The sequence below is a fragment of the Emydura macquarii genome, unplaced genomic scaffold (assembly GCF_026122565.2).
Source record: "Emydura macquarii macquarii isolate MOO-44397 ecotype Brisbane River unplaced genomic scaffold, CSIRO-AGI_Emac_v2 contig_1790, whole genome shotgun sequence".
NCBI lineage: Eukaryota > Metazoa > Chordata > Testudines > Chelidae > Emydura > Emydura macquarii.
Window position 1 is genome coordinate 13497225 of NW_027131927.1, and position 25074 is coordinate 13522298.

At 43.5% G+C, this 25074-nt stretch overlaps 1 protein-coding gene across 7 annotated transcripts in view; it reads right to left on the reverse strand.

Annotated features, from left to right (window-relative positions):
* The window catches only part of EPHA5 (EPH receptor A5), a 292850-nt gene that overhangs the window by 107782 nt on the left and 159994 nt on the right, over positions 1-25074 (reverse strand). For 5 of the 7 annotated variants that reach the window (XM_067556905.1, XM_067556904.1, XM_067556910.1 and 2 more), the window contains exon 5: positions 18436-18771. The exons of the other annotated variants lie outside the window; for them this stretch is intronic. In XM_067556905.1, coding sequence (XP_067413006.1) covers positions 18436-18771 — 336 coding nt within the window. The remainder of the gene's footprint in view (positions 1-18435; positions 18772-25074) is intronic. 7 annotated transcript variants of the gene reach the window in all.

A 25074-nucleotide genomic window follows, 5' to 3' on the forward strand; every position in this document is an offset into this window, starting at 1 on the left:
CAATCCTAACAGTGCCAGGCCTGCTTAATTAGAAGGCCGACACTCCAAGCCTGCACGCCTGCTTTTGCTCTCTGGTTCAGGACAGCAATTGGTTTTATGCTCCTAGGCCCAGATTATTGATGGTATTTAGGCACTGCTGCACTCAGCATTGCAACACTTAACTGATTTAGGAGCCCAAATCTCTTTTGCAAAAGGGATTTAGGCTCCAAAGTACCTAAACCCCTTTTGAACATGAGACTCAGATGCCTATATTAGACATTTGCAATGTTGAGGGCAACAATGCCTAAATACCTTTAAACCGCTGGGCCTTAAATAGTACCCTTGCAAGCTTTCACATATACACTTGAACTGATCCAAGCACACAGCTGCATGTTTTGAATACACAAGGCAGGAGCATATTTCTGGAAAAAATATAGCCCTGGGCATGAGACAGTGAGAAAGGGTGGGAGCACAGAAGTGTTCACTGTAACAATGTGAACTAACAGTCTGAGAAATGACTGCAGTGTCAATGCAATTAATAATCCACTTGGTCGAGCACAAATTTCTAGCGTTGGTTTAAAACAGACTGACAAAAAGTTGGAAAGATGTGAACTATTCACAAGTTCCACACAGAGCCCTGAAAAGCCACAGAGACCAAAAGGGGGAGGGAAAGCCCAGCTCCTTTCTTTTATTTATTTCAACCTTCTCTAATTTCATCTTTTTCAGGAATAGAGAGTAAAGCAGTCAGCCCTGTTATCACCTACTGGAATTGAGTCAGGAGCTCTACTGAATGGAGATATAATTCCAAGAAGGTTTGCAAGAATATTCTTCCAAATATTTAACTGGTAAGATGAGTAATTGAGATGCAAATTCCCTTGAAGGCAATGGCAGCAAAGCTGATTGTCTTAGCTATGCCATACCAACCTGGCACAGCAAGAAAGGAAATCCATGTTAAGTGTGTATAGAGGAGAAGGAATTCAGCTGCTCTGCAGCTTCATGGTATTCACCACCAAAATCGTGTGATTTTACTTGGAGGCTGTGACACAGAGGCCCATTTGTGCCAACTGGCAAAGGGGTCCCCGTTCTTTACAAGCAATTCCTGTCTCAGACGTCACAAACTCACTACACCTAATACACCGCTTTCATGGTATTTATTCATAAAGGGCAGCATGTGAAGTCCCTGATGAAGGATTGTAGCTTTCCAATACTTGTAATCAATTGTGAGCTGTGTGTACAGGTAATAATGAAGGAATAATGAACTCTATTGAAAATGAGGACCTTATGGTTTTGGAGGGAAAATGAGTCACTGGTGACTCATATAGCTCGGTGACGGCCCATTCAAGTGTGAGGGAGTTGTCACCCCTCCTTACTAGTACATCATGTCCACCTTTGCACCAACTCAGTGGAAAACCACCAAAACACGAAGAATATTGAAAGCCTTTGGAAGTGAAGAGGAATGACCGGACAGCAAGGAAATGGCTGTCTGCAAATAAACACAAAAGACTGATTCAGTACAGCACAGGATGGAAAAAGACACTGCATCCATGATCCAGGGAAGATTGGGTCCTGACTCCTTGAGGCTAGAAAATGCTGCAAAAGAGAGAACTTCAGGATGTTAATCTACATCTTTAGCTAGGAAAGGATAGGGGTCATGTTTTATGATTTTGTTTCAGATGTAACCATTTGTTTCCATCACTCACTTGTTTTTATTTGAATCTCTATTCTTTCCTCAGAGAGATTCCTTTTTGTTTTATTATAATTAAACTCAAGAGCGGGGTGTGATAAAGGAGTGGTGGGTTATGGTTACTCTGGGGGACATTGCGGAGGATCTGGGATTCGGAATACTAAAAGGACTCGGGGGCCAGGGTGCATCTGTTGTCAAGCAGGCGGGCTGGGATAAGCCAGAGGAGAGTGCCTGAGCTGCTGACAGGCTGGTGGCATGAGGGAGCTAACACCCAGCTGGCAAAAGCAAGGCTCCCTCACATCGGAGGGAGGTGGCAACTCTGGGTGCTCCAAGAAGCGTCACAATGGCAGTTTCGGTTGTCTCTGCCAAAGACGATGCAGGCTTCTGCATTACACGGCGCAGAGGAAAGCAAACCAAACCCACACAAATTTGTACCTACACCTGGGGTGTACCTCTGATCTGCCGGGGTTAGGGCACCTGGGCAGGGCATGGGGCAGGGCAGCTCTGCCACCCAGGGAGGGCGTGCGGCCTGCACTCCGCCCACACAGCTCAGGGCCAACATTTCAAGAGTTCAGTACCAAAACTGGTGCCAGATATTCAAAATTTCCCAGCACCCAGCAGCTCTCACTGGGACACTGTTTGGGTGCTGAGCTCTTCTGAAAATCCAGCTCCACTTGTGAGCGAGCTGCTTTGAAAATCTGGTGGTTGGCTGGGGGATTTTCAAAAGCACTCTGCCTTGGCCACACTCTGCTCCCATTGAAGTCAATAGGGATTTTACCATTGTTCCATAGAATCCAGAGTTAGGCTGATGCTGAAAACTTCTGTTGTTCCCACAGTCCAGACTCCTTGGAAGGACACAAGTGCATCTACAAGGGACGCAGGATGCTGCCTTAACCCTTCTTCTTGCACCCCTGCTGAAAGCTAGCTGTAAAATTAGGCGCTCATGCCTGCAAGGTGCTGCATGCCCTGGCTTGATCCAGTAAAGTACTTAAGCTCTTGGTTAGCTATGCACATGAGCATTCTCATTGCTTTCAAATTGAACTATGCACTTGCTTAAAGATAATTATGCGCTCAAGTGATTTACTGGATCAGGCCAGGATTGAGCTACAAATCATCCTAATTTTTCTACACTACAGCACATAAAGAACCACATAGATCATAGAAAAGCAGGGCTGGAAGGGACCTCGAAGGGCCCTGAAGTCCAGTTCCCAGCACTGAGGCAGGACCAAGTAAAGCTAGACCATCCCTGACAGGTGTTTGTTCAACTTTTTCTTAAAAACTTCCAGTGACGGAGATTCCACAGCCCCCCTTGGAAGCCTGTTCCAGAGCTTAACTAGCCTAATAGTTAGAAAGTTTTTCCTAATGTCTAACCGAAATCTCCCTCGCTGCAGATGAAGCCCATGACTTCTTGTCCTACCCTGGGTGGATATGGATAACAATTGATCCCTGTCTTCCACAACAGCCCTTAACAGATTTGAAGACTGCCATCAGGTGCCTCCTTTCAGTCTTCTTTTCTCAAGAAGCAACATGCCCAGTGGGTTTTTTTTAATCTTTCTTCATAGGTCAGGTTCTCTGAACTCTATGTCACTTTTGTTATTTGTCCTCTGGATACTCTCCAGTTTTTTCATGTCCTTCCTGAAGGGTGGCACCTCAGAACTGGACACAGAACTCCAGCTGCAGCCTCCCCAGTGCCAAATAGAATAGGACAATTACCATCCGTGTCTTACATACAACACCCCTGTTAATACACGGCAGAATGATATCAGCCTTTTTCACCATTGCATCACATTGTTGACTCATATTCAACGTGTGGTCCAATATAACCCTCAGATCCTTCTCAGCAATACTAATGCCTAGCCAGTTATTCCCCATTTTGTAGTTGTGCATTTGATTTTTCCTTCCCAAGTGAAGTACTTTGTACTTGTCTTTATTGAATATCATTGTTGTTTTCAGACCAATTCTCCAATTTGTCCGGTGTGTTCTGAATTCTAATCCTGTCCTCCAATGTGCTTGCAACCTCTCCCATCTTGGTGTCATCCACAAATTTCATAAGCATATTCTCCACTCCATTATCCACTCATTTCCTCTTCCTCTTCTCTCCCGATCCAAAGTCACTGATGTTAATTCGAGTCTTTCCATTGATTTCAGTGGGCTTTGGATCAGTCCCTATGTTACTGAAGATATCGCTCCCTTAAAAAAGGCACTTTTCTAGGCTCCTCACACTTGGTTCTAAGTATGGCTCCAGCAAGAAATCCCATTGTTTGCTTTCTCTGATTTGCTATTTTGTGGAATGGAAAGCATTCTAGCATGTGAACAAAGAAGTGCCTGTAAAGCACACTTTAATTCAGACATTTAATTGTGATGTAATATATTTATATGGGCTTACAGATATAGACATGGATGACCTACATATAGTACTTCAATCCTGCTCTGTGCAAATGCAGCTGTGCATGAAATATATTTGTTTGTTTCCTGGCCACTTCCCATTTTTCCAGATGTAGAAATGACTTGTTTCAGGCCTTCCATTGAACAGATGAGTGGCAGCACATTCAGATAAAATACTAACTGGCACCTGCTTATCCACTGAATTGACTCTTTGCTGGAAACTCATGGATAAATAACAATGGCACAAACCCTATTTCTAAAGGCGTGTTTTTTTTATTTTTAGTATATTGTAGTATAAATGTAATTCTGAGGAGCAGGCATCTTTAAACCTTTACAGCCTGAGTGAAATGTGTTTCTCCAAGAAAGGGAATGTCAGAGTGGGGAGCGAAAAAAAGGATGATCCAATATCATTGTTCTAACGCTATAAAATACTCTTAACAATTAAGCAAATCTTGGTGGGAAAAAGTAAATGGTAGATCATGACCAGAAGAGTTAGTCTACTAAAGCCCATGCATAATTTTAAACCTCTGAGTTCTGATGCCAACACAGCTACTCAGATGCTTAAAGTTATGCTTAGGTACCACCTTGCAGAATCAGGGCCATACTCTCTTTGATAAGTTGTGAACTGCATCACCTGCAGAGGGAGACAGAGTTCACACAGGCTGTACTCAGAGAGTGATGCAGTAGTTAGTCTCCAATTTCACAAGCAATCACAGCAGCTACAGCAATACCAAACATATTAGGCTTTGGATGTGCCTTGTGCAGATGTGGTACACCAGGCTACGTTTCCATTTTTCCTAAGTCAACTGCAATCTGCTGTTCTCTCCGCCACTTCCGCCCATCACTCTGCCAATTTTCTATAGTGCCCTGATTGATACCAGGAACAAACAAGACACAGCAACAGAGATCGATACAGCAAGAGAGTGGCTGTTAGAGGAATGGAGCAATAAGCTGGTAAAAAAAGGAGTTACAAATCAAGTATTAAGGCCCTGGTCCTGCAACTTGTTGAGGGTGAAGCAGAGTCCCAGTGACTTCAGCGGGGCATTATACTGCAAGACTGGGACCTCTTCATTTAGGGCCTGACCCAAAATTCATTGAAGTCAATGGAAGTCATTGATTTAATTTGGCTTTAGATCAGGCCTCTTCCTTCATGGAATGTCGGATATTACTAGCAACCAGTAGGACAGGAGAAGGGGAATAAAACTCATACAATATTGCACAACACAGGATTTAGGTCATAAACCAAATCTAATCACTAACATCCAATTGTAAGGATAGGAACTTTGATGTCTCTCTCTCTCTTTTTTTTTTTTTTTTTTTTGTTACATGCTGTGTATATTTATAGCTTTAAATAAGACATTTTAATTTCGTGTCACAATTAAACAGTATTTCTGCAGATATATGCAACATTTGTATTTCATCTTTTAATGTGTTCATATATCAACAAGAGTGCTGATCACCTACTGTAAGAATAAAACTGACCTAAACCAAAGATAATATTCTGATCAGAGAAAAAATTCTACCATTCTGAGGAATTTCTTTTCCTGTTAAAATGCATTACATGTTTCTAACATTCTGAGTATTATAGAAAGCCTGATAAACTAAGAGAATGCAACAATTACCCACAAGGGAGTTATAAATAAAACTATAAAATATTCAACTGATCCATAATTCATTTGGTAGCAGACATCCAGCCATCTGGGCTGGGATAAACATGCAACTTAGGAATAGGATGACTGGTGATGAAGATTTTATGTGCAGAATGGATACAGTCATTGCAAGTGACTCCATATAACATCTTGTTTGCATGTCGCTAGATTTTAGGCTTTGTTTTACACAATCAGTATCTCCATTTCTCTATTCCTCTAATTCTATATGATAATCCTACATAAAAATCACAGGTGAAATCCTGGCCGCACTGGAGTCATTGGGAATTTTGCCATTGACTGCAATGGAGTCAGGATTTTGACCTCCTATATGCATATTTCTATTTTTGTTGCGTGTGTGTTCGTGTATGCAGCCTAATATGTGATTCTGTGTGTTTAGTTCTATTTTAAACTGTGTTCATGGAGCTTAAATATCAGTATGCACAATTGAATTTATAAACGAAAATATCTTCCCCCCACCCTCAAAATACGAAGACTAAGGGCTTGATCCAAAGAACATTGACATCAGTGTGACACTTCCCATTATCTTCAATGGGGCTTGGAGCTAGCCACAAGCAAAGTTGCTGAAAGTGTAAAGATGACAGGAGGTTATTTTCAAAAGCACTCAGCGCTGCCCTAACCATTCTCACTCAAGTTAATGGGAAAACTCCCACTGACCTCTGTGGGAACAGTTAAACCAATGCTAAGCGCCTCTGAAAAACCCTTCCTAGGAGTAAATGACCATATTCTCGTTATAAAGAAAAACCACAACAGTTGCTGTAAAAACACAATTGATTTGCATCCTTAAGGATCATTTTGTGAATTATTTTACTTTCCTCCATTAGTCTACTTCAAAAAACCCTCTCTTCATATAGCTAAGAAAATAAAAGAGAAAGAATAGAAATTCTTCAGTATCACAGAGGGGCAAAAAGCAAACACTGAGCACCATAAAAGCCTTTCTGACAAAGGAAAATATGTGTGTGGGGGGGTGTTTTTGTAACTGGGAGGAGAACTAACCCCATTAATTTCAATGGAAGTTTGTCATGGGATGGATGAGCCCCATGCTGGTGAATTGAGGGTTAAAGAGCAGCTCTGGAGCTGGAATGCCCCGCCCAGCTGCACTTACTGGGCATGCTCACATTGGAGGTGGGGAGTAACAGCCCAGACCACCACCACTAGCTGGTACTGCTGGGTTCAGACCTCAACTCCCCCAATGCATGGAGGAGAATGCAGGCAAAGACCAAGTCCTATTAAAAGGACAGCAGGTGTAATAGTTAAGCTGACCCACAAGAAGTCATGAACACAGAATAGTTACTGAAATGGATGGTGGAGCGCCAGCAACAGCAAGGACAACTGCTACAACAGATCGTAGTCCAGCAGCACCTGTGGCTACTCTCAGAATTGGTGATGCAGCATCAGGCCAACAAGAGTTCCTGCCTCAGCAGGCGGCAGCACTCTTGCAGCTCCAGGAGGCAGCTAACTCCCTGGTCTCCGGACCGTCAGGGGATGTCCTCCCCTCCGGGCTGCACATCCAGAGTATGAAAATAGACCCCAGGGATGACCCACAAACCTTCCAGCTCACCTCTGTGGCATATTGGCCAAAGGAGCACTGGGCCACCCTGATAGTTCCATATTTGACGGGCCAGGCACAAGCTGCTTTTGGGGGCTTGGATCCCCCTCCCCCGAAGCACTGGACTACGCCATGGCACAGGCAGCCATCCTCGACTACCTGCACATCAACCCCAAAACATTCTTCCAATGTCTCTGAAGAGAGAGAGAGATCCACCAGGAGTCTGGCCCCAGGTGGTGGCCCAACACCTTTAAGGAAAAGTATTGGTGCTGGTTGGACCCAGAGAAGTGCCATTGACCAGCCACCTTGACAGAGATGATGACCCTGCTGGAGAACTACGGGGTGGCCAATTGTCCAGCCTCACCAACAACTAGCATGGAGGTCCTGGAACGAGGACCCTGACCTCTAGTGAGGGCCATGCTAAGAGGGAAGGCAGAGGGTGGCCGAGCAAGTTTGGTACAGTTTGATAGAGCAAGTTTGGGCACGTTTGGTAGAGTCTCCTGACACGTCGGGTGCTCCATTCTACCCTCAGTGCATCCACAGGGATGTGCGACTCTACCTCATGACAAAAGAGCAACTGATGGTAAGAGGCCACATGGAAACTTGCTGAGTCAGCCTAGCAGCCACCCTAGCTACACTGGAAGTGGTTTGGGGAGCTCCTCAAGTAGTGGAGCAAGACCCCACCCCCAAACCAACTCAGACATGAAAACAAGCTGGTTTATGTGCCAAGACATGGCAGAAGACCCAGGATAGGACCCCTCTGGCCAGTCAGGGACACCAACTTGTCAGCCTGCTAGCTCTGGGAAACCCGAGGAAGTAAGCCATGAGGGCTGCATGCAGGAACAACAGGATAACCAGATGCTGAGCCATGCCTGGAAGCAGGTAGCCATCTCTGATGGGGAGGAGGGCGAAACCCAAGGGGCAAAGTAGTGGCCCCACTTCCAACTCTGGAATGAGAGGTTTTACAGAGTGACAAGAGACCCCCAAACCCAAGAAACAGGGCAACAGCTGCTGTACCCAAGACTTTCCACCAGAGGCTACTACACCTCGTCCACATGGTACTATGCGCTGGGCACTTAGGTAGAGAAAAGACATTGGAAATGGTGACCCTTAGATTCTTTTAGCTGGCCACTCACAATGAAGTCCATGACTTCTGCGCCTCATGCCCCGAATGCCAGCTGGCAGGAACAAAGGGATTCCAAAGGCTCCCCGATTCCACTCCCAGTAGTGGGCATACCCTTTGAATGAGTAGGAATGGGTTTAGTGGGCCCACTTGAAAAGAGCACATAAGGGGACTGTTACATATTAGTGATAGTCGACTATACCATGCAGTGCCCTGAAGCCATCCAGCTAGGCACAATGAAATGTGCCCTTCATAGTAAATGAACTCATGAAGATCTTCATGAGGGTTGGAATACCAAGGGAAATCCTTACAGACAGGGATCCGACATCTCCTCACACTGATGCAGGAACCCAAGCCCTCAGGACTTCTGTCTATCATCTGCAGATAGATGGGCTAGTGCAGCAGTTCAATGGGACCCCGAAGTTCCCCAAAGGAAATTCATTGACAAAGACAGGGACTGACTGCTACCATCATTGCTATTTGCCATACAGGAGGTCACCCAAGCCTCCATGGTGTTCTCACCCTTTGCACGTCTGTACAGGAGACAAGCCAGGGGAATTCTGGACCTCCTCAGGAAGCCTGGGAACAGCAGGAGTCTCAGGTCATGGGCTCAATACAATATGTGCTGCAGCAGGAGGATGGCAGGGACCTAACAACCCACTTCACATACACCCCCCCGCCATAAAACCGAACCCTTTTATCAGCTTGACCTCAAGCACAGCTTGGTGATCTGAAGCTTAAGACTAGCATGAACTTTGGAATGGCTGACCTAACTCTAGAATGGCAGGCATGGGCTCTAGAGCGGGATGTTGGCTGGCTTGTCAACTCCAAAATCAACAGCATGGGCTCCAATGGCAGGGATGGAGTATTTTGCACAAGAAATCTTTACCGGGAGTCCTGCCACCCCCCTCCTCCAACCCATGAGGACAGACTTCCCATTGACTTCTCCTAACGTGCTGGATCAGTTAGTGCCTACACTCCTCAATGGTTTATAAATCCCTTTCACGTAGGCCCGCCCATCCACCACAGGAACTGCTGAGCCATGCCATTGCATGTGTGCTGCTGGTGTATTATTCACAATGAGAGCCTGGAGTGCATCTGTCTGGGACTGGCTGACAGACTGTGTCAGGAGATTCATGGACACGTTGTTGTATGTGCTTTGCAAGAGTTCAAGCCTGCATGCCTACCACCTATCTTTAAAAACATGGTGCAGCAATGTAACCATTAATATCAATAAAGTAAATTTAACCTTTTAAGCATCTCTCATCACTACAATGCCTTATGTTATAACATGACTTTGAAAAGTCAAGTTAGATAGCATGATATCTGCCAGGACATTGCAGGTGAGCAAGTTGTGTTTTACATTGTACCAGCCGGTTGTGTTTAAACCCTGGCTCTGGTACATTTTGACCATGACTAGCTGACACATTTCCAAGAAGGATTTTCTTCTACCAGTGAATGGAGAAAATCAGAAGACTCCAAGAAGCCCTCTAGAGATCTCCTCATGCAAATCTATTTTACATGAAAGTGTTTAATACTATGTTTGATGGAAGCTATAGAGAATATTTCTACAGACAGAGATTCCTCTTTTACAGCATTCATACCTTTCCAGAGTATCTATATAGGAAGTATTTGCGATGCAGTTTCCAAAAGATTAAAAACCACGGAGAAATGACTATCCAGCCAGTATATATATAGCCAGTATGACTATCACAGATAAGAGGGGGAAAAAACTGGATTATTAATTTATATAATAATGAGAATTTTTCATCTTCAAAGATACTTATAGTTTAACTCTGGATAACACTTTAAAAAAGCAGGAGCCATTCTTTTACTTTAGTTGGGAAGTGATAACAAACAGAATGCAATGCCGGATAGATAGAACCTTTCATTTACATTTGAGTCATACCCACCATTCCCAAGGCAGCTTATAGTTTGAATAGGTAACTAAGCAGCAGTTTTCAAAGTGTGTTAAATCCTCTGGCTTGCTCAGCATGAAGAGTAACTAAGCTCTCTATTTCATTCTTACAGGTGAGGGAAATGAATAACAAAAAAGGCTGAAACACATTTGTGGGGTGCACAGAATTTCCTGTCTTCCATGACCATTCTGACCTTTTCCATGTTCTGACCAAAAAGACATTCTGTTCCACATGCCTTATACTTTATATAAGCCAACTAATCAGTCTGAAGTTGGAAGTTTTCACACAGTGAACAATCAGAACATCAATTAAGATCAGATGTCATAGTTCATACTAAGTTGTCACCAACACAAGCAGGAATTTTCTTATTTTTCTTTTTCTGGGTGTTGGGGGGGGGGTCAGGAACATCTTGAACAGTGGTCATTACCCCTGGATAACTGATTGTACAGATATTAAAATTTCCCAAACAAAGCAAGGAATTTTCATGACAATCCCCCCTGCCCCCAAAACCCCAACTTTGAAGTTTGTAACGATCCACAAGTGATAAATGCAAGCGTGATTTTAAGCAATTTTTAGTTGATCCATGTCAACGGGTGTATGCACGTACATACAGTGGGTGTGCCTGGCTGCCTGCATGTATGTATGTCAGAACCACTGAACTGTCTGGAATCCCAATTCTACATGTCACAAACAATAGGTCGTTGTATAAGAGTTCAAGGTAACAGCTCTTTTTGTGCAAAGATCAGAAGAGGCAGAAGACCTCAGGGGACTCAGATATCAGGATTAATAGTTATTGAGCTATTTAATCATAAACCTTGGTGAAGAACTCAAAATAATTTCACCCAATATTTGCTTGAATAGCAAACTGAATGAATTACAGCACTGCCCCGACCCCTTTTCAGGTTTGCTTTCTGTGTCTCTTCTAGCAAGCCAATTTACTGGCAGCAACGTGCACGGAAACAGTCATCAAGAGATACTATTTTTGGAAAGTGAACTTTCAACCTGCAAATGTGAGAATTCACATTGAAACCTGATGCCAATGAGTTACATTTGTTCCATCAGGGAACAAAGACAATACAACCTATATGACCAGTCATTACTCAACAAGGACCCAATATTCCCAGACCTTGTTCATTATAATCCTTACTCCCAACATTAGTTTCACTGATTTCAGTGAGGCTGCTCGGTTTCTCTCTGTGGGGTGCAGACTGTGACCCCATTCCCTTCCCAACCTGCCCACGGAGCTGATGGTGCAGCCTGCAGATTGTGCCACAGGGCATTTGGGAGAAGATGGCACCTCCTCCCTGAGGCACAAACACTCCCCAAACTCCCATTGAGGCGGTGTCCCTCTGCAGGGCAATGCTTGTCAGGCACATTTTGGTCCTTATAGAGCTTGGACCGAAGTGTTGTAGCAACCACCTGGTTACACATTTAGGCCCCACCACACCTGAATTTTATATGTAGGAGACTGGCAACTAACTCTTCATGGCCAGTCTTCAGGCCAGGAATGCACCATGGGGGACACTTTGGCAAAGAGTTTCACATAATGAATAAACATGAGAAAATCATAAGCTGCCCACAGACCATTTGTGGACAAGGAAGGAGGCTAAAATCATCAAATAAGTTTATTTGAATTATTCTCTAAGTTGTACCCTATGATTCGGTACAGCGTGTCTTGCAGTACACTGCCTGACTGAGGGGGTAGGTAGCTGCACAGCGGCTGTGGACAGGGGAACAGCTTTTTACAGTTATATCATCTGTAGGGTAAACTTTGGCCAACCCAGAGTTGGTATATTGGCAGATCTTCCAGCTCTTGCACCCCTACACAGAAACCTGGTTTGGTTCTCACTAAAAATGCTGAATGCTCAAAGTAGACTGTAGATCTTCTCTGCACAAATCCTGCCAGTTCTAGATACATGATGCATGATATGTCCATCCAATCTTAATTCAGACCCTTGTGCAAGCGCACTGTGACACCACCTTTAATTACGTGATCACAAGTAGTTTATTCCCCCCTCCCCCCGTCCAGGACTCCTGCCTCATTCAGTGCTCAGAGAATGGATCTGAGCTATGTAGTGAACAAGAACGTTCTCTCAAGGACCCTTACCTCATTCACTCTAGAAGGCGTATATGGGATGAGGCAGGGCATTGCAGGAAATGAAAGGTCTGAGCCTAAGGGGCTTCAATACTAACTTTGGGTCCAGTTTTCTTTTTTAAAAGTATCCACCTCCACCCCGCTGACCCTGCTGTTCCCTTTGAATTGTTAGTGTCCTCTATTTCACCTCCTTCCCCCTACATTCCTTCTTCCTCTGCTGCCTACCCCAGGAGCATGGACTAGAAAGCCAATGGGTGCTCAGCACTTTGGAAAATTAGATCTCTTTTAGGCTCCTATTTTTTTAAATATCTTGAACCTGTGCTGTTCAACCTATTCATTGATGATCTAGAGTGAACAAAGTTTGCAGACAATAACTATACTTTTTGAATAATTTGAATAATTTTGTAAGTTCCAAGCTGACTGTGAAGAGTTCTAGGAGGATCTCACAAAACTGGGTGCTTGGATAATAAAATGGCATATGAAATTCAATGTTGCTAAGTGCAAAGTAATGCACATTGGAAAGAATAATCCCAACCACACATATATAATGATGGGTTCTAAATGAGCTGTTATCACTCAAGAAAGAGATCTTGGAGTCGTGGGTAGTTCTCGCAAAACTTCAGCTCAATGCATAGCGACAGTCAAAAAGGCTTACAAAATGTTAGGAACTATTAGGAAAGGGTTAGAAAATAAAACAGAAAATATCATAATGCCATTATACAAATACAAGGCATGCCCACACCTTAAATATTGTGTCCAGTTCTGGTCACCGCATCTCAAAAAGGATATAGGGAACTGGGAAAGGTTCAGAGAAAGACAACAAAGATGATCAAAGGTAGGGAATGGCTTCCATATGAGGAGAGACTAAAAGGATTAGGCTTGTTCAGCTTAGAAAAGTGATGCTTTGGGGGGATATGATAGAGCAGTGGCTCTCAATCTTTCCAGACGACTGTAACCTTGTCAGGAGTCTGATTTCTCTTGCGTACCCTAAGTTTAATCTCACTTAAAAATGACATGCTTACAAAATCAGACATAAAAATACAGAAGTGTCAGAGCACACTATTACTGAAAAATTGCTTACTGTCTCCTTTTTACCATGTAATTATAAAATAAATCAATTGGAATATAAACAGTGTACTTACATTTCAGTATATAGTAAGAGCAGTATAAATAAGTCATTGTATGAAATTTTAGTTTGTACTGACTTTGCTAGTGCTTTTTATGTAGCCTTTTGTAAAACTAGGCAAATACCTAGATGAGTTGATATACCCCCTGGAAGACCTCTGCATACCCCCCGAGGTATGCATACCCTTGGTCAAGAACCACTGGGATAGAGTTCTATAAAATCATGAATGGTGGAAAAAGTGAATAGAGAAGTGTTATTTACCCTTTCCCACCGTTAACAGGCAACAGGTTTGGTACAAAAAGAGGAAGTACTTCTTTACACCATGCACAATTAGCCTGGGGAACTCATTGCATTGGATGTTGTGATGGTAAAAAACGTAACTGGGTTCAAAAAAGGACTAGATAAGTTCCTGAAGGATAGGTGCATCAATGACTATTAGCTATGATGGTCACAACCACATGCTCCGGGCAACCCTAAACCACTGACTGCCAGAAGACAGGGGTGGATCACTACAATTGCCCTGTTCTGTACATTCCCCCTGAAACTCTGGTACAGGCCACTGTTAGATATAGGACACTGGGCTAGATGGACCATTGGTCTGAACCAGGACAGTCATTCTTATGTTCTTATAAACAGCTTCATGAAAGGAAGATCCTTTATTATCCTCATCCTAGAGACTGCAATGGTATTGTGTTTGTGAAAATGTATTTAATACTTATAGATAGTCATAAACTAACCATTTAATCACTCAACTTCTTCAGCAGAAAATCATTATTGGATTCCATATACTGATCAGACTGGGTTAGCTAATCAATTTCATCTCCCAGCTTACTGAAATATTTTTCATTTTGTACACAGAACTAGTTATTTTTCTTGTTGTACTCTCAAATCTAATTTTGAATCGAGACGGTTCACACATGTCTTGCAGTCAGAAAGGAAAATTACATCAGTCTGAAAATGCTAGACTGACTACTGGTGCCGGTTTAAAAAAAAAAGAAAAAGAGAGAGAGAAATTACTTAAGAAACAAACAAATTTTTCAGGAAACAATCCCTGCAGGAACCCAAACCAGATACACACAGCTTGTTGCCAAAGGTTTCATATATTAAAAAAAAACATCTGGTGCGGCCAATATCCTGCTGTTTGTGCATTTTTTGAAGTTCTGAAATTAGCAAGGTCTTGGGCTTGACAAAGCAAAAATGAAAGAACAAAACCAGGCATTCCATCTGCAGTGCTGCTTAGTAAGTATCTGTCAACATGAGTGTGGTTGCCAGGCCTGTCCCATGGCATACCCTTTTTAATGTCCTAGGGCCAGTATTTATTACAGCAGGGTTTCTTTTTTCCTCTAGTTCAGTCCTTATACCAATCCATTAGGAGTCTGATTCTCTAACCCACTCCATACCGGCATACAACTGGTGTAATGGAATGGAGAATTAGGCCCTTAATCTCTGAATGTGTCTACTGTGACAGAAGAGCCAGCCATGCCATCTTAAGGCACTGAGAAGTATCGCTGAGTTCATTGGGTGTTGGAGGGGTATAAAGCCTATAGCCTCTCTGTGTAGGTCAGAGATTTTGATCTGGTGGTGAATGGCTGGCATAAGGCAGTTGGGAGGAGTGGGGGGAGGCTCCTTTGCATACACATCTCATTTGTTAGCCACGAAGGAGTTTTTCAAAGGCACAGAGGCCAGTCAGATGTCCAATTCTCATAGGGAGTCAATGGGAATAACTCCCACTGGTAAAATCCCCCCTATAGCTCTATCTCCCAGTGCAAAGGATATCCTAACCTGTGTCACTAATGGTCTCTAAAGCAGCAGGAAGCAACCTAAACGTCAAAGATCTTTTAGGGGAATATTTGATGTATAGATCCAGCAATTTTTAGCTTATGCAAATAGAACTTGCTCATCTTCTGAATAAGGACTGAAGGCTGAAGCATAAATAGTACATACTCCTGGCTCTATTATTTAATTTGGACAGGGCTGTGTGATGTCTATCTGGATGTGTAACGGCATGTCACCCACCTTTCACGAGTGTCCTGTATGATCGGGTGTGTCTGCAGTCTTTAAATAGTCCCCACCCTGGTATCAGGCCATACTCCCAGGGCTTCCTCCCTGGAGGCAATGGTTTTGCCCACTCTGGTCTGTTCAGGACCAGCTCTCCAGCTGGGCCTTTTAACAGTTCAAGTCCCCTTCTGGGGGTTTACCCAATTGTAGGGCACTTCTCCAGAAGCTTGTGGTGAGAACCTGGGCCTGCCCATTACTCCGGGTCCCAGCCCAGGCACCCTAAGAATAGCAGCCAGGCACCACCATGTCCCTTTGGTGAAACTGCCTTCAGTTCCCTGGGCCACTTCTCTACACCCCCAGCCTTCATCAATGCTTCCCCCTTAGCTCAGGGCTCTTTTGTGTACAGGCCCGGCAGACAGCCAGGAGCTCTTTCTCACTCCTCGTCCCTGCCAGCATTGAGCTGTCTGTGGTGCTGCAGTTCCGTTTGGCAGCCAGGAGCACCTTCTACACTCCTCTGGCTCCAGCAAGGCACTTGTCTGTCTTGGACACTGCAGTCCCTTTTTATATGGCTCTCCTGGGCCCTGATTGGTTGCTCCCTGCAGCTCCTGTGATTGACTGCTTCCCCTGCAGCCACTCTAGGCTGCTTGCTGAACTCCTCTACTTCTCCTTTCCCGTGATGGGTGTGGCAGGACGCTGAGGCTTCCAGCAGGGGGCCTATGGGCCTAGTCCACCCTATCACAGGATATGTAAGGGATTGTGCAAACATTACACACTGAATCAAACAGAGGAAGAATAAAGATATAGTTTCAATACTGCACAATGAAGTAAACGCCCAAGGTCCAATTCACCACTGCGTTACTCCAATTCTACTATGGTGTGATTCCACTGATTGCAGTGCAGTTCTGCTAATGTAAATCCAAAATATCACACAGCTGAAACAGGGCTATAACTTCTATTATCCTTAACACGAGCTGCATTTATCATCCAAAACCCGCAGGCTAAAATTTCCCCACAATGGCTCTTTCAAAAGAAGGTATATTGGTAATAACTGTGCAGTGAGTGCATTCTTATCTCAGTTCATAGAGTCAGTTATGCATATAACTCCTGATGCAACTCTTGGGAGGTCTGTGAATAATTCACAGAGTGGAAGTGTTTCCTTATAGGAAGCGCTAATCATCCATATCTCATCTTCTCACATACAGCTACATCTATTAAGCTTTATGTGCAACTAGCTCAGTGCATCAGGGAAAAATCCTCTGCTCATTATGAAATGCTAAAGTCAACCCAATAAGCAGGCGTGCATATTTTGTCCAAGAAGAGAACTGCTGGCAGCAGCCTTCATGAGGGGAACAATGGTAAACTTCATTAAGGGCCATGGCACTTGTTTATTTGAATTAAACAGGTGTTTTTACAGGTGTCCTACTGACTTCTGCCAGTGCTACTCATGAAGGCTTCCTGCCATGTCAATCAGCAGAGAGCAGTAACCCAATAGCGCTTTTATTTCCTCTCCTTGAGATATATTCAGATGGTTTGCCTGACACATCAGCAAACCAAATTAATTATCGGGGCACAGATTTGATTAGCTACAACACATCCATGCTCTCCCGGGTGGCTGTCGAACCTAGAAATATGTACCTGTACCATCCTAATGAAATTCAATCCCGCTCAGTCTAGCATCTTTCTGCTTTGTGGCTAAGACTCTGAAATCTGCTTGTCATTCTGCAGCTCGTGCCAGGTTTCTCCATTAAGAGCATTTCCTTTCAAAGGAGAAGGAAAGGCTGGCTTGGGAATCTGTCAGGACAGCAATGCATTGTCATTCCAAGAACTCTGAGTTGGGATCTTAAAGCCGCCTGTGTCCCCAGATGCCACTCACTGGCAAGGAGCAGGGTACTCAGTCCCTGCATGGAGGAGTATCTCATCCTCCCAGGAGGTGCAGGAAGCTGACTGGATGGGTTCGACATTCAGCCCTCTAGTTAGGAAGGCCATTTGCAATACAGCACCTTCGCGGGCGGGGGAGTGAAGAGAGGCAGAAGAACATGGCAGGCTCTTTGGTGCCTGCCAAGGGTGTATGAGATGCAGAGAGAGAGCACATGGTGCAGCATCGTGTGTAGGGAACATAACCCTGGCTCCACCCCAGCTTGATCCCCTTGGGGTGCCTTTTAGTGCCTGTTCTCCCCTGGGTGCAAACAATGCAATTCTGTTTGGGCTTTCCATGGGCTGTGCAAGGCAGGCCAGGCTCCTTATTCCCTCTGCACCCTGCCTCTGCCCAGGGCGTAGCCCTAGGTGAAGGGAAAAACATTCCCAGTGATCTTCATTTGCACAATACAAAACAGAAATGAGACAATGAGCAATGACATGCCTGACCTGAGACCGTGAGACCCAGCTACACCTCACCCTCCTGAATCCATTTGCTTTCTCAGTGTGATGCCCAGGGAGCACTGGACAGCCTCAGTCTTGTCACTTACATGTCGGCTGTCGCGCTGAGGTAAATTAACCATTTGCTAAGCTACGGAGGCCATTTAAACTGAACTACATCTGAAATCTAAAGGATCTCACTAGCCTGTCCCTCCGCCAATAAGGGAGACAATTGTATTCCTCTTGTTTCAGTGGATGCAGACACGGAAATGTGAAGCTATGAAGGATTCTCCATGTTTAATTAAAAAGAAAACAAACACAAAGAAACCCGCCAAAATGCAGCCTGGTGAGAGGGAACATTTCTGCTCTTCCAAGGCTGTAATAATTATACTGTGAAACAGGAAAAATAAAACAACCAGCCATCCAACCACCAGCTGGATAGGTAAGGATTTAAGCCCAATCTTGCTACTTCCACTTATTTCAATGGGAGTTCCACCCAGGGAATGGTCAGGGCCCCCGCCCCAGAAACTTAGCCCAGTCTGAAGTTCCACTTACCTGCCTGATTTGTGGTTACATTTACAGACACATACTGCCGTGTTCCAGGGCTCTGGTCGGACACGCCGTTCACTGCCTCAATGTCAAATGTATAGTTTGTATGAGCAAGCAGGTCCACCATCATGACAGAGGTGTTTTTCAGGCCGGTTTGCTGAGGGAGGTACCTGACATGACTGGCACACGCCTCACACAGCCCTGAGTGTGAGCTGCACTTCTTGCATGCAATATAATAAGACACGTCTTTCCTTCCACCAGTGTCAGCCGGAGGAATCCATTCCAGAAAGACACTAGTCTCGTTAACATTTGAGATGGCGTTCCGAGGAGCTGAGGGGGGTCCTGGTTTGTAAAGTAAAGTGAGAAAAACACAGGGTGAAAATAGTATTATCATCCATCCTGCTCTGCGCCGTTCTCTAGACTGAACAGAAGGGCTGCCCTGCTCACGTGCTACAGAGTGCAGAGAGCCAATGTACAGCAGCAGCTGAAGAAGTGTATGTGAGGGGGATGATGAGGGGTCATTCTTAGCTCTCCCGCCTTGCTACTAAGTGTGCATGCTGGGACCCACCTTCCTATCTGATCCAGGAAGATGGGGCGTCAAAGAATCCCCACAGAGGGGCTGGCTCAACAACTATGGGAGACGTATCCAAAGAACATGTAGGAAGTGCTCCCAGCCCCTGCCAGCCAAGCAAACAAGGGAACAGGCATTAAGGCTGAAATCTTGGCCCCAAAGAGATCATAGAAGATTAGGGTTGGAAGGGATCTCAGGAGGTCATCTAGTCCTATCCCCTGCTCAAAGCAGGACTAACCTCAATGGGAGTTTTGCCATTGATTTCAGTGGGGTCAGGATTTCACCCAAAAGGTACGTCGGGAGCTATAATTCCCAGCACGGGTAAATTGACACGCTAGCTCAGCTGGACTGGCACACTAAATGAAATATTCTACACAGATGGTGCGTCCACGTGCTAAACTACAGCCTTTTCCTCTGTCTTGACAAAGCTTTGAGTGTTAAGATGTTTGGATGGCTACTCTCCAGTTTCTCATTTTGCACATTGTCCACGCTCAGGATGTCCGCACAGCCCTGGTAAGGGTGTTGAGGGTTAAAAAGTGCTGTTGCTGCTTTTTCACAGCTCCCATGAGAAGGGTACTTCTTTGCAATGGGCCATATTATAAACGCAAGCCAAGATTTTCAAAAGCGACGAGTGATTCTGGAGGCCTCCATTTTTGGGTGTCCACCTTGAGACACTTTAAAAGGTGCTAGTTTGTAGAATGTGCTGGGCATGTGCCCTATGAAAATCAGACTCTTTTCAGAGGTCTCAGGTTGGACATCTGAAAATTGAGGCACCCCAAATCACTAGCTACTTATGAAAATCTTGGCTTCCATATATGGTGGAACTCCCAATGAAGTCAATGGGACTTTCACATATGGGCTCGGGGCAATACATGAATCTCAGGACATAGAGTACTTTTCTGATCAGGTTCTAACAGTTTCAAATAAGATCAAATTTTCTTTCCCTAATTTCTCTTGAGTGGTAAATGGATAATGATTTTGGAGGAAAAAAAATCACCCAAACCGTGCTTTAGGAATATATATATATATATTTTTATAAATTCACCTTGGAGACTGAGGACAAAATTCTCCCTTGATGTGATGTGAAAGGATAATTTTGTTCATAAGGATGGCAGTAGCATACAACATACTGGTGTTCCTAACAACAGATCTGCATATTGTACATGGACTGCATTGTGATGGAGGAGGAAGGGGACATTTATTACAGAATTTCACTAGTTTTTAGTCATGGTGTCATTAGGAGTCACATAATTAAAGACTGGGATTAGTTAGGCTCCTAACTCCCATTCAGTCTGAACAGAAACTGGGTACCAAAATCCGTGAATACCTCTTGAAAGCAAGCTCCGAAGTGTCTCCTCCTTTCCCCAGGAAGTGCATACACATTTATTTAACTGCATTTCCTGGATCTGTGTGATTCTAGTTATATGATATAATTAAGCATATAGAAATATTTAAAATTGGTAATTTTGTGAAACTGCCATTATTTTTTAAACAATAAACTTTTCCCCTCGCTACTTTTTCATGTCTGATAAAACTTATTGGGAAGCCCTGTAGCAATTTGCAGTATGTGAACTGTTTCAACTCAAGCTGCTCGGATTCTCCTAAGAGATGACGTTTTATCCAATTCTATGGGAAACTTGCTGTCATAGGGGAAAAAAATCCACGCTTGATGTAAAATTAAAAGAAAACCAATTAACTAGAATGGACTTAGGAAAGTGTGGCTCAACTTTTTTGGAGTTATATTACATTCACTGGATCACTTTTTTAAAACTGACTGCTTTAACCGCACACACAGAAAGGTGGATGAGCATCTAAGTATCTATTTGCGTGTACAACTGAGAGAGCCATTGATGAAAATTTGTCTGTGTGTGTCTGCTCTTAGAGTTGAAGGAGGTGGAGTCAAAGAGGCCAATAAAACCTGAATCCTGCAAATGTTTATGCACACTCACATAGCTTTAAGCACACAAATAGTCCCATTTAAGTCAATGGCATGCTTAAAATAAAGCGTATGCTTGTCTTTGCAGGACTGAAGTGTAAGGGGTGAATTGCCGCACGTGTGTAATTACTACTGTAGCCAATCTGAGTTTTTCATGCATATGAACCACACTCATTCTATTGGTAACTCTTTCAAATTATTCAAAATAGAAAACAAAAATTAAACTGATGCAAAGAAGGAAACTCATACAAACTCTGAGAACTGGCAGTGAGGGCTCCACAAAAAGTATCAGAGAATCTTTCTGGATCTCACACAAACTCTCACAAACTGCTCCACACAAATCCAGCACCATTTAGCATGGACATAGCACAAGAACAGTCAGAATTATTTTCTGCCCTGTCATACTCATACTGATACAATGGAAGCTAAAGAAATTCAGGCCTGGAGTTGTGCTGAGTTATATGCATTGTACACAAATACTTTTGGCCAGTTAAGTTGTCCAATTTTTCTTTCCGCTATGTGAATGCTTTCTTTACAGCTACTAGTAAACTAAGGGGGAATGAGGCGAGGGGGGCAGGGAGGGAGGGAATTCAAGCACAAGAAACACTTATTGAACAATATGTCTTAAACGTATATAAATGATTACTTTACTAAATTCGCCAGAGGTTTCTACTTGCTCTGTATAGACGAGTCAGCTGCTCTTCTTGAAGGTTTAAAAACATCAATTTCAAGAGCTATGCTTTGAAGTTAGTGGCACTCCATAACCCATAAAATTAGCATTCTCAAAGGGGCTCTATGAATGGTCTTTAATAGTCTAGAGATATCTAACAAGTACTATTTGAAGAATCTTGAAACTGTGCTCCAATAAAACTTTGGAGGAAAAAATCACATTGGTGAGAACAAAATGTTATTTTAGTTTCCAAGAACCAGGGAATTAGATTATCTTCTCAGGATGTACATTTTTATTTATGACCTCTCTTCGTCAAGGACAAAGAAGTTAGTTTACTGAAATAATCATAATAAAAAAAAGATAGCTAATTTGTCTGTAAAATAGATACTGACTTACCCACCCCAGATCATGATTTACTGACCCAAAATGTAAATACTGGCTGAAGACAAAGTCCGTATTTTCTTTGATGGATAATAAATCTGAACTATTAAGTCAATGTGTATTTTTTAAATATATTCTGAGGGACAAATACTGCCCTCTGATACTTAATGCTCAACTCACATTAAAGGGAATTGTGGATTCTTTTCTGAGTACAGAATATTATCTGAATTGTTCTTATCAGAAAATTCTGTTGTATGTTATATTTTATACCATTTGGAAACTTCTCCATTGTGCCCATAAATTTCAGAAGTGCATCAGTTTTTATTTCCTTTTAAATTGATGTCCTAAAAAGGAAAGAAAGCTATCGTTTTATGTTTTAAAAGCTATTTACCTTCTGGGAAGGGAATAATAATTTTCACAAAATTCTCTGAGAAACAGACTCTGAGTCTGACTGAGAAAATTATTCCAAAATTTAACAGGGCATCATCAATTTAAAAATCCCATTAAAAAAATGATTATCTACCGCTGTTACCAATTCCACCTAAGAAACTAGAATGTAAAGAAATTAAAGAACAAACGTCTTTCTCTATTCCTTTTTTGTTTGTTTATTTGAGCATCTGACAGCATTTCATACATGGCCAGTTTCTGTTTCACTTTTATTGTGAGTTAATCAGTTTCCCCTGTTTTTGTGGGTTTTTCACACAGCAACAAGGAACTGACAAGCACTTTGAAAAAAAGTCAGGAAAACGTTATAAAACCACAAATATCTGCAGGGGAACTTGGAAATGTAGTACTTAAAACTAATTTTAATACTTCCTTTTACTAAATTTCAAGTTGACGAAATCTCTTTAACATTACCTCAGTGCAGAGGGTTGGACTATATGACCTCTCAAGGTCCCTTCCAGCCCAATATTTCTGTGATTCCATTAACTTCTGAGGAAGTGAACATTACAACAGAAACTTAGTGGCTCTAACACACGGCACTTGTCAATCAATCATAACTCAGGATTTTTTTCCCTGTATGTGATTGTGGACTGGAACAGCCACTGAGTTCCACAATTTCACCAGAGAGGACAGGGGGGTGTTGCACCAGGGAGCTTCATAAAAAGGTGGGAACTTCTTGGGGACAGAGTTCTCTCGTTGCTGCTTAAGGCCTGGCTCTGTGTGTCTATGTCCTCGCACTACAGTAACACCGAGCAATGAGCCACAAATGGGTGTGTATTGGGAGGAGGTTTGTTGCAGATTGTGGGGATTGTAACTTTCGTCTGCCCCAAAATACCCGGCTAATGCACATCCTGACACATCTTATTCCACTAGCAGAATATGAGCTATTTAACACAGAACTGATGTACCCTTCCACGGTACGGCTGGGATTGTCACAGAAACTTATAGGAATTAACCGCTGACCTCCCACTGAATTTCAGTGGTGGCTGGGAAGCTAACTTGCCTAAAGCCCCTTTGCAAATCTCAACCAACATGTATAAGTAGTTTTTTGATCTATGCGTGGAATATCTTTATTTTAAAAGGTCCTTTTTCTTCCTCCCCTCCCAACACCAGAACTTCACTAGCTGAACTCTTCTCTCTCTCTCTGACATTTAAGCAGTACTGCCTATCACAAGGCTTTCCGAGGCTGGCCCTTCCCTCCTTGGAGCTGCACGGCCCTTGCCAGAAAGCAGTACGATTCAAGTCACCTTCCCCTGTGAAAGCCAAATGGCGAGACGTTCAGTGCTCCCAGTTTAGGCCCTGTCAGCCTGTTCCATGTCAGCCATCCTTTTCAGGGGCATGGAGTCCCCTGGAGGCAAAGGGGTTCATCTGGGGTGCAAGAGTTTACAGGATTGGGACCAAAACAGAGGGCCAATTGAAAGTAGCCAGAAAGGGCAGCTGGGTTCATTGGGAGAAAGGGATGGCAAGCTGTCACTATTTGTGCCCCCCACCTCCAGCCCTTGCCTATTCCCATTTCTCCCTGCAATGCTCTCCCAAGGCTTCTTTCAGTTTGTCCATGTTAGTATGGAAACCACACGGGGGGCCCTAAACCACTTCCCCTGTTCTGTTTTCTGCAGAGAGGGTGATAGTAAAATAACCATTGTGACACAGTACATATCAGTAGGGTGCTGGCTGGTTGGTGCACAGCCATTTTAGGGGGGTTATGAAATTTTGCCTTCTAATACTGAAAACAGTCCCTGGGAGAAGGATACAAGAAAAATGGTGAGAAACTCCTTCTTCACCTTCTCCCAGCTGTTCTGAATATATTAGTTCTCTGTTTTCTTTTTTTCATCTCTGAGATTCACTGATTCACTTCTACCTGTTCCCATCCCCAGAAGCTCAGCTACTTTTTCGGTCCCTTTCAACTCCATTTCTGCTATAAAATTATATCTGGAATATAGCACAGTTCCCAGTGAAGGCCCCAATCTGGCAAAGACATATGCACATTCCTAATCTTATGCACTATGGTAAGTTGACTTCAGTGGGACTTCTGACAGTGTGACATTATGCATAGCTATAAGTCTTTGCAGGGCCAGGGCCTAAGTATTTAGAAGTGGACAAGATGCAGCTACTGGTCTACAAGAGACAGATGAGAGGGTTGTGGGAACACAGCATTTTAAAACTATCACTTGCCCTCACTATCTCCCTCTCCTCTGACTCCAGCTCTCTGTTCAGCTCCCAACAGACCAAACTGTTTGTTATTTCTCCCCCCTACAATAACTTTGCCTCCTCCATCCATTGAACATGATGGGCATCTGTTTTCTTTCTTTGCGGTAGCTTTGAACAATCAGTATGTCCAGCCAACATCACTATCCCGAAGTTGCTAGAAGTGTGAGACACCTCATTATTTCCCTGGCTGCCAAAGCTGACTAGTGAGAAATAGAATAACCCGTGACACTAAGTGGCCCCCATATATAGTGTCTATCTAGATCGATAGCTAACTAACTGTATTTCACACACACACACCCCAGCAGCATGCAGTTCTAGAGGCTATACATCCAATTCTCCATGCTAATCTCCACAAACACCGACTGGATCAAATGCCCACGTGAGAGGCAAAGAGCTTGATTCTGCTCCCAAGTACAGTGGTGCGAATCTGGATTA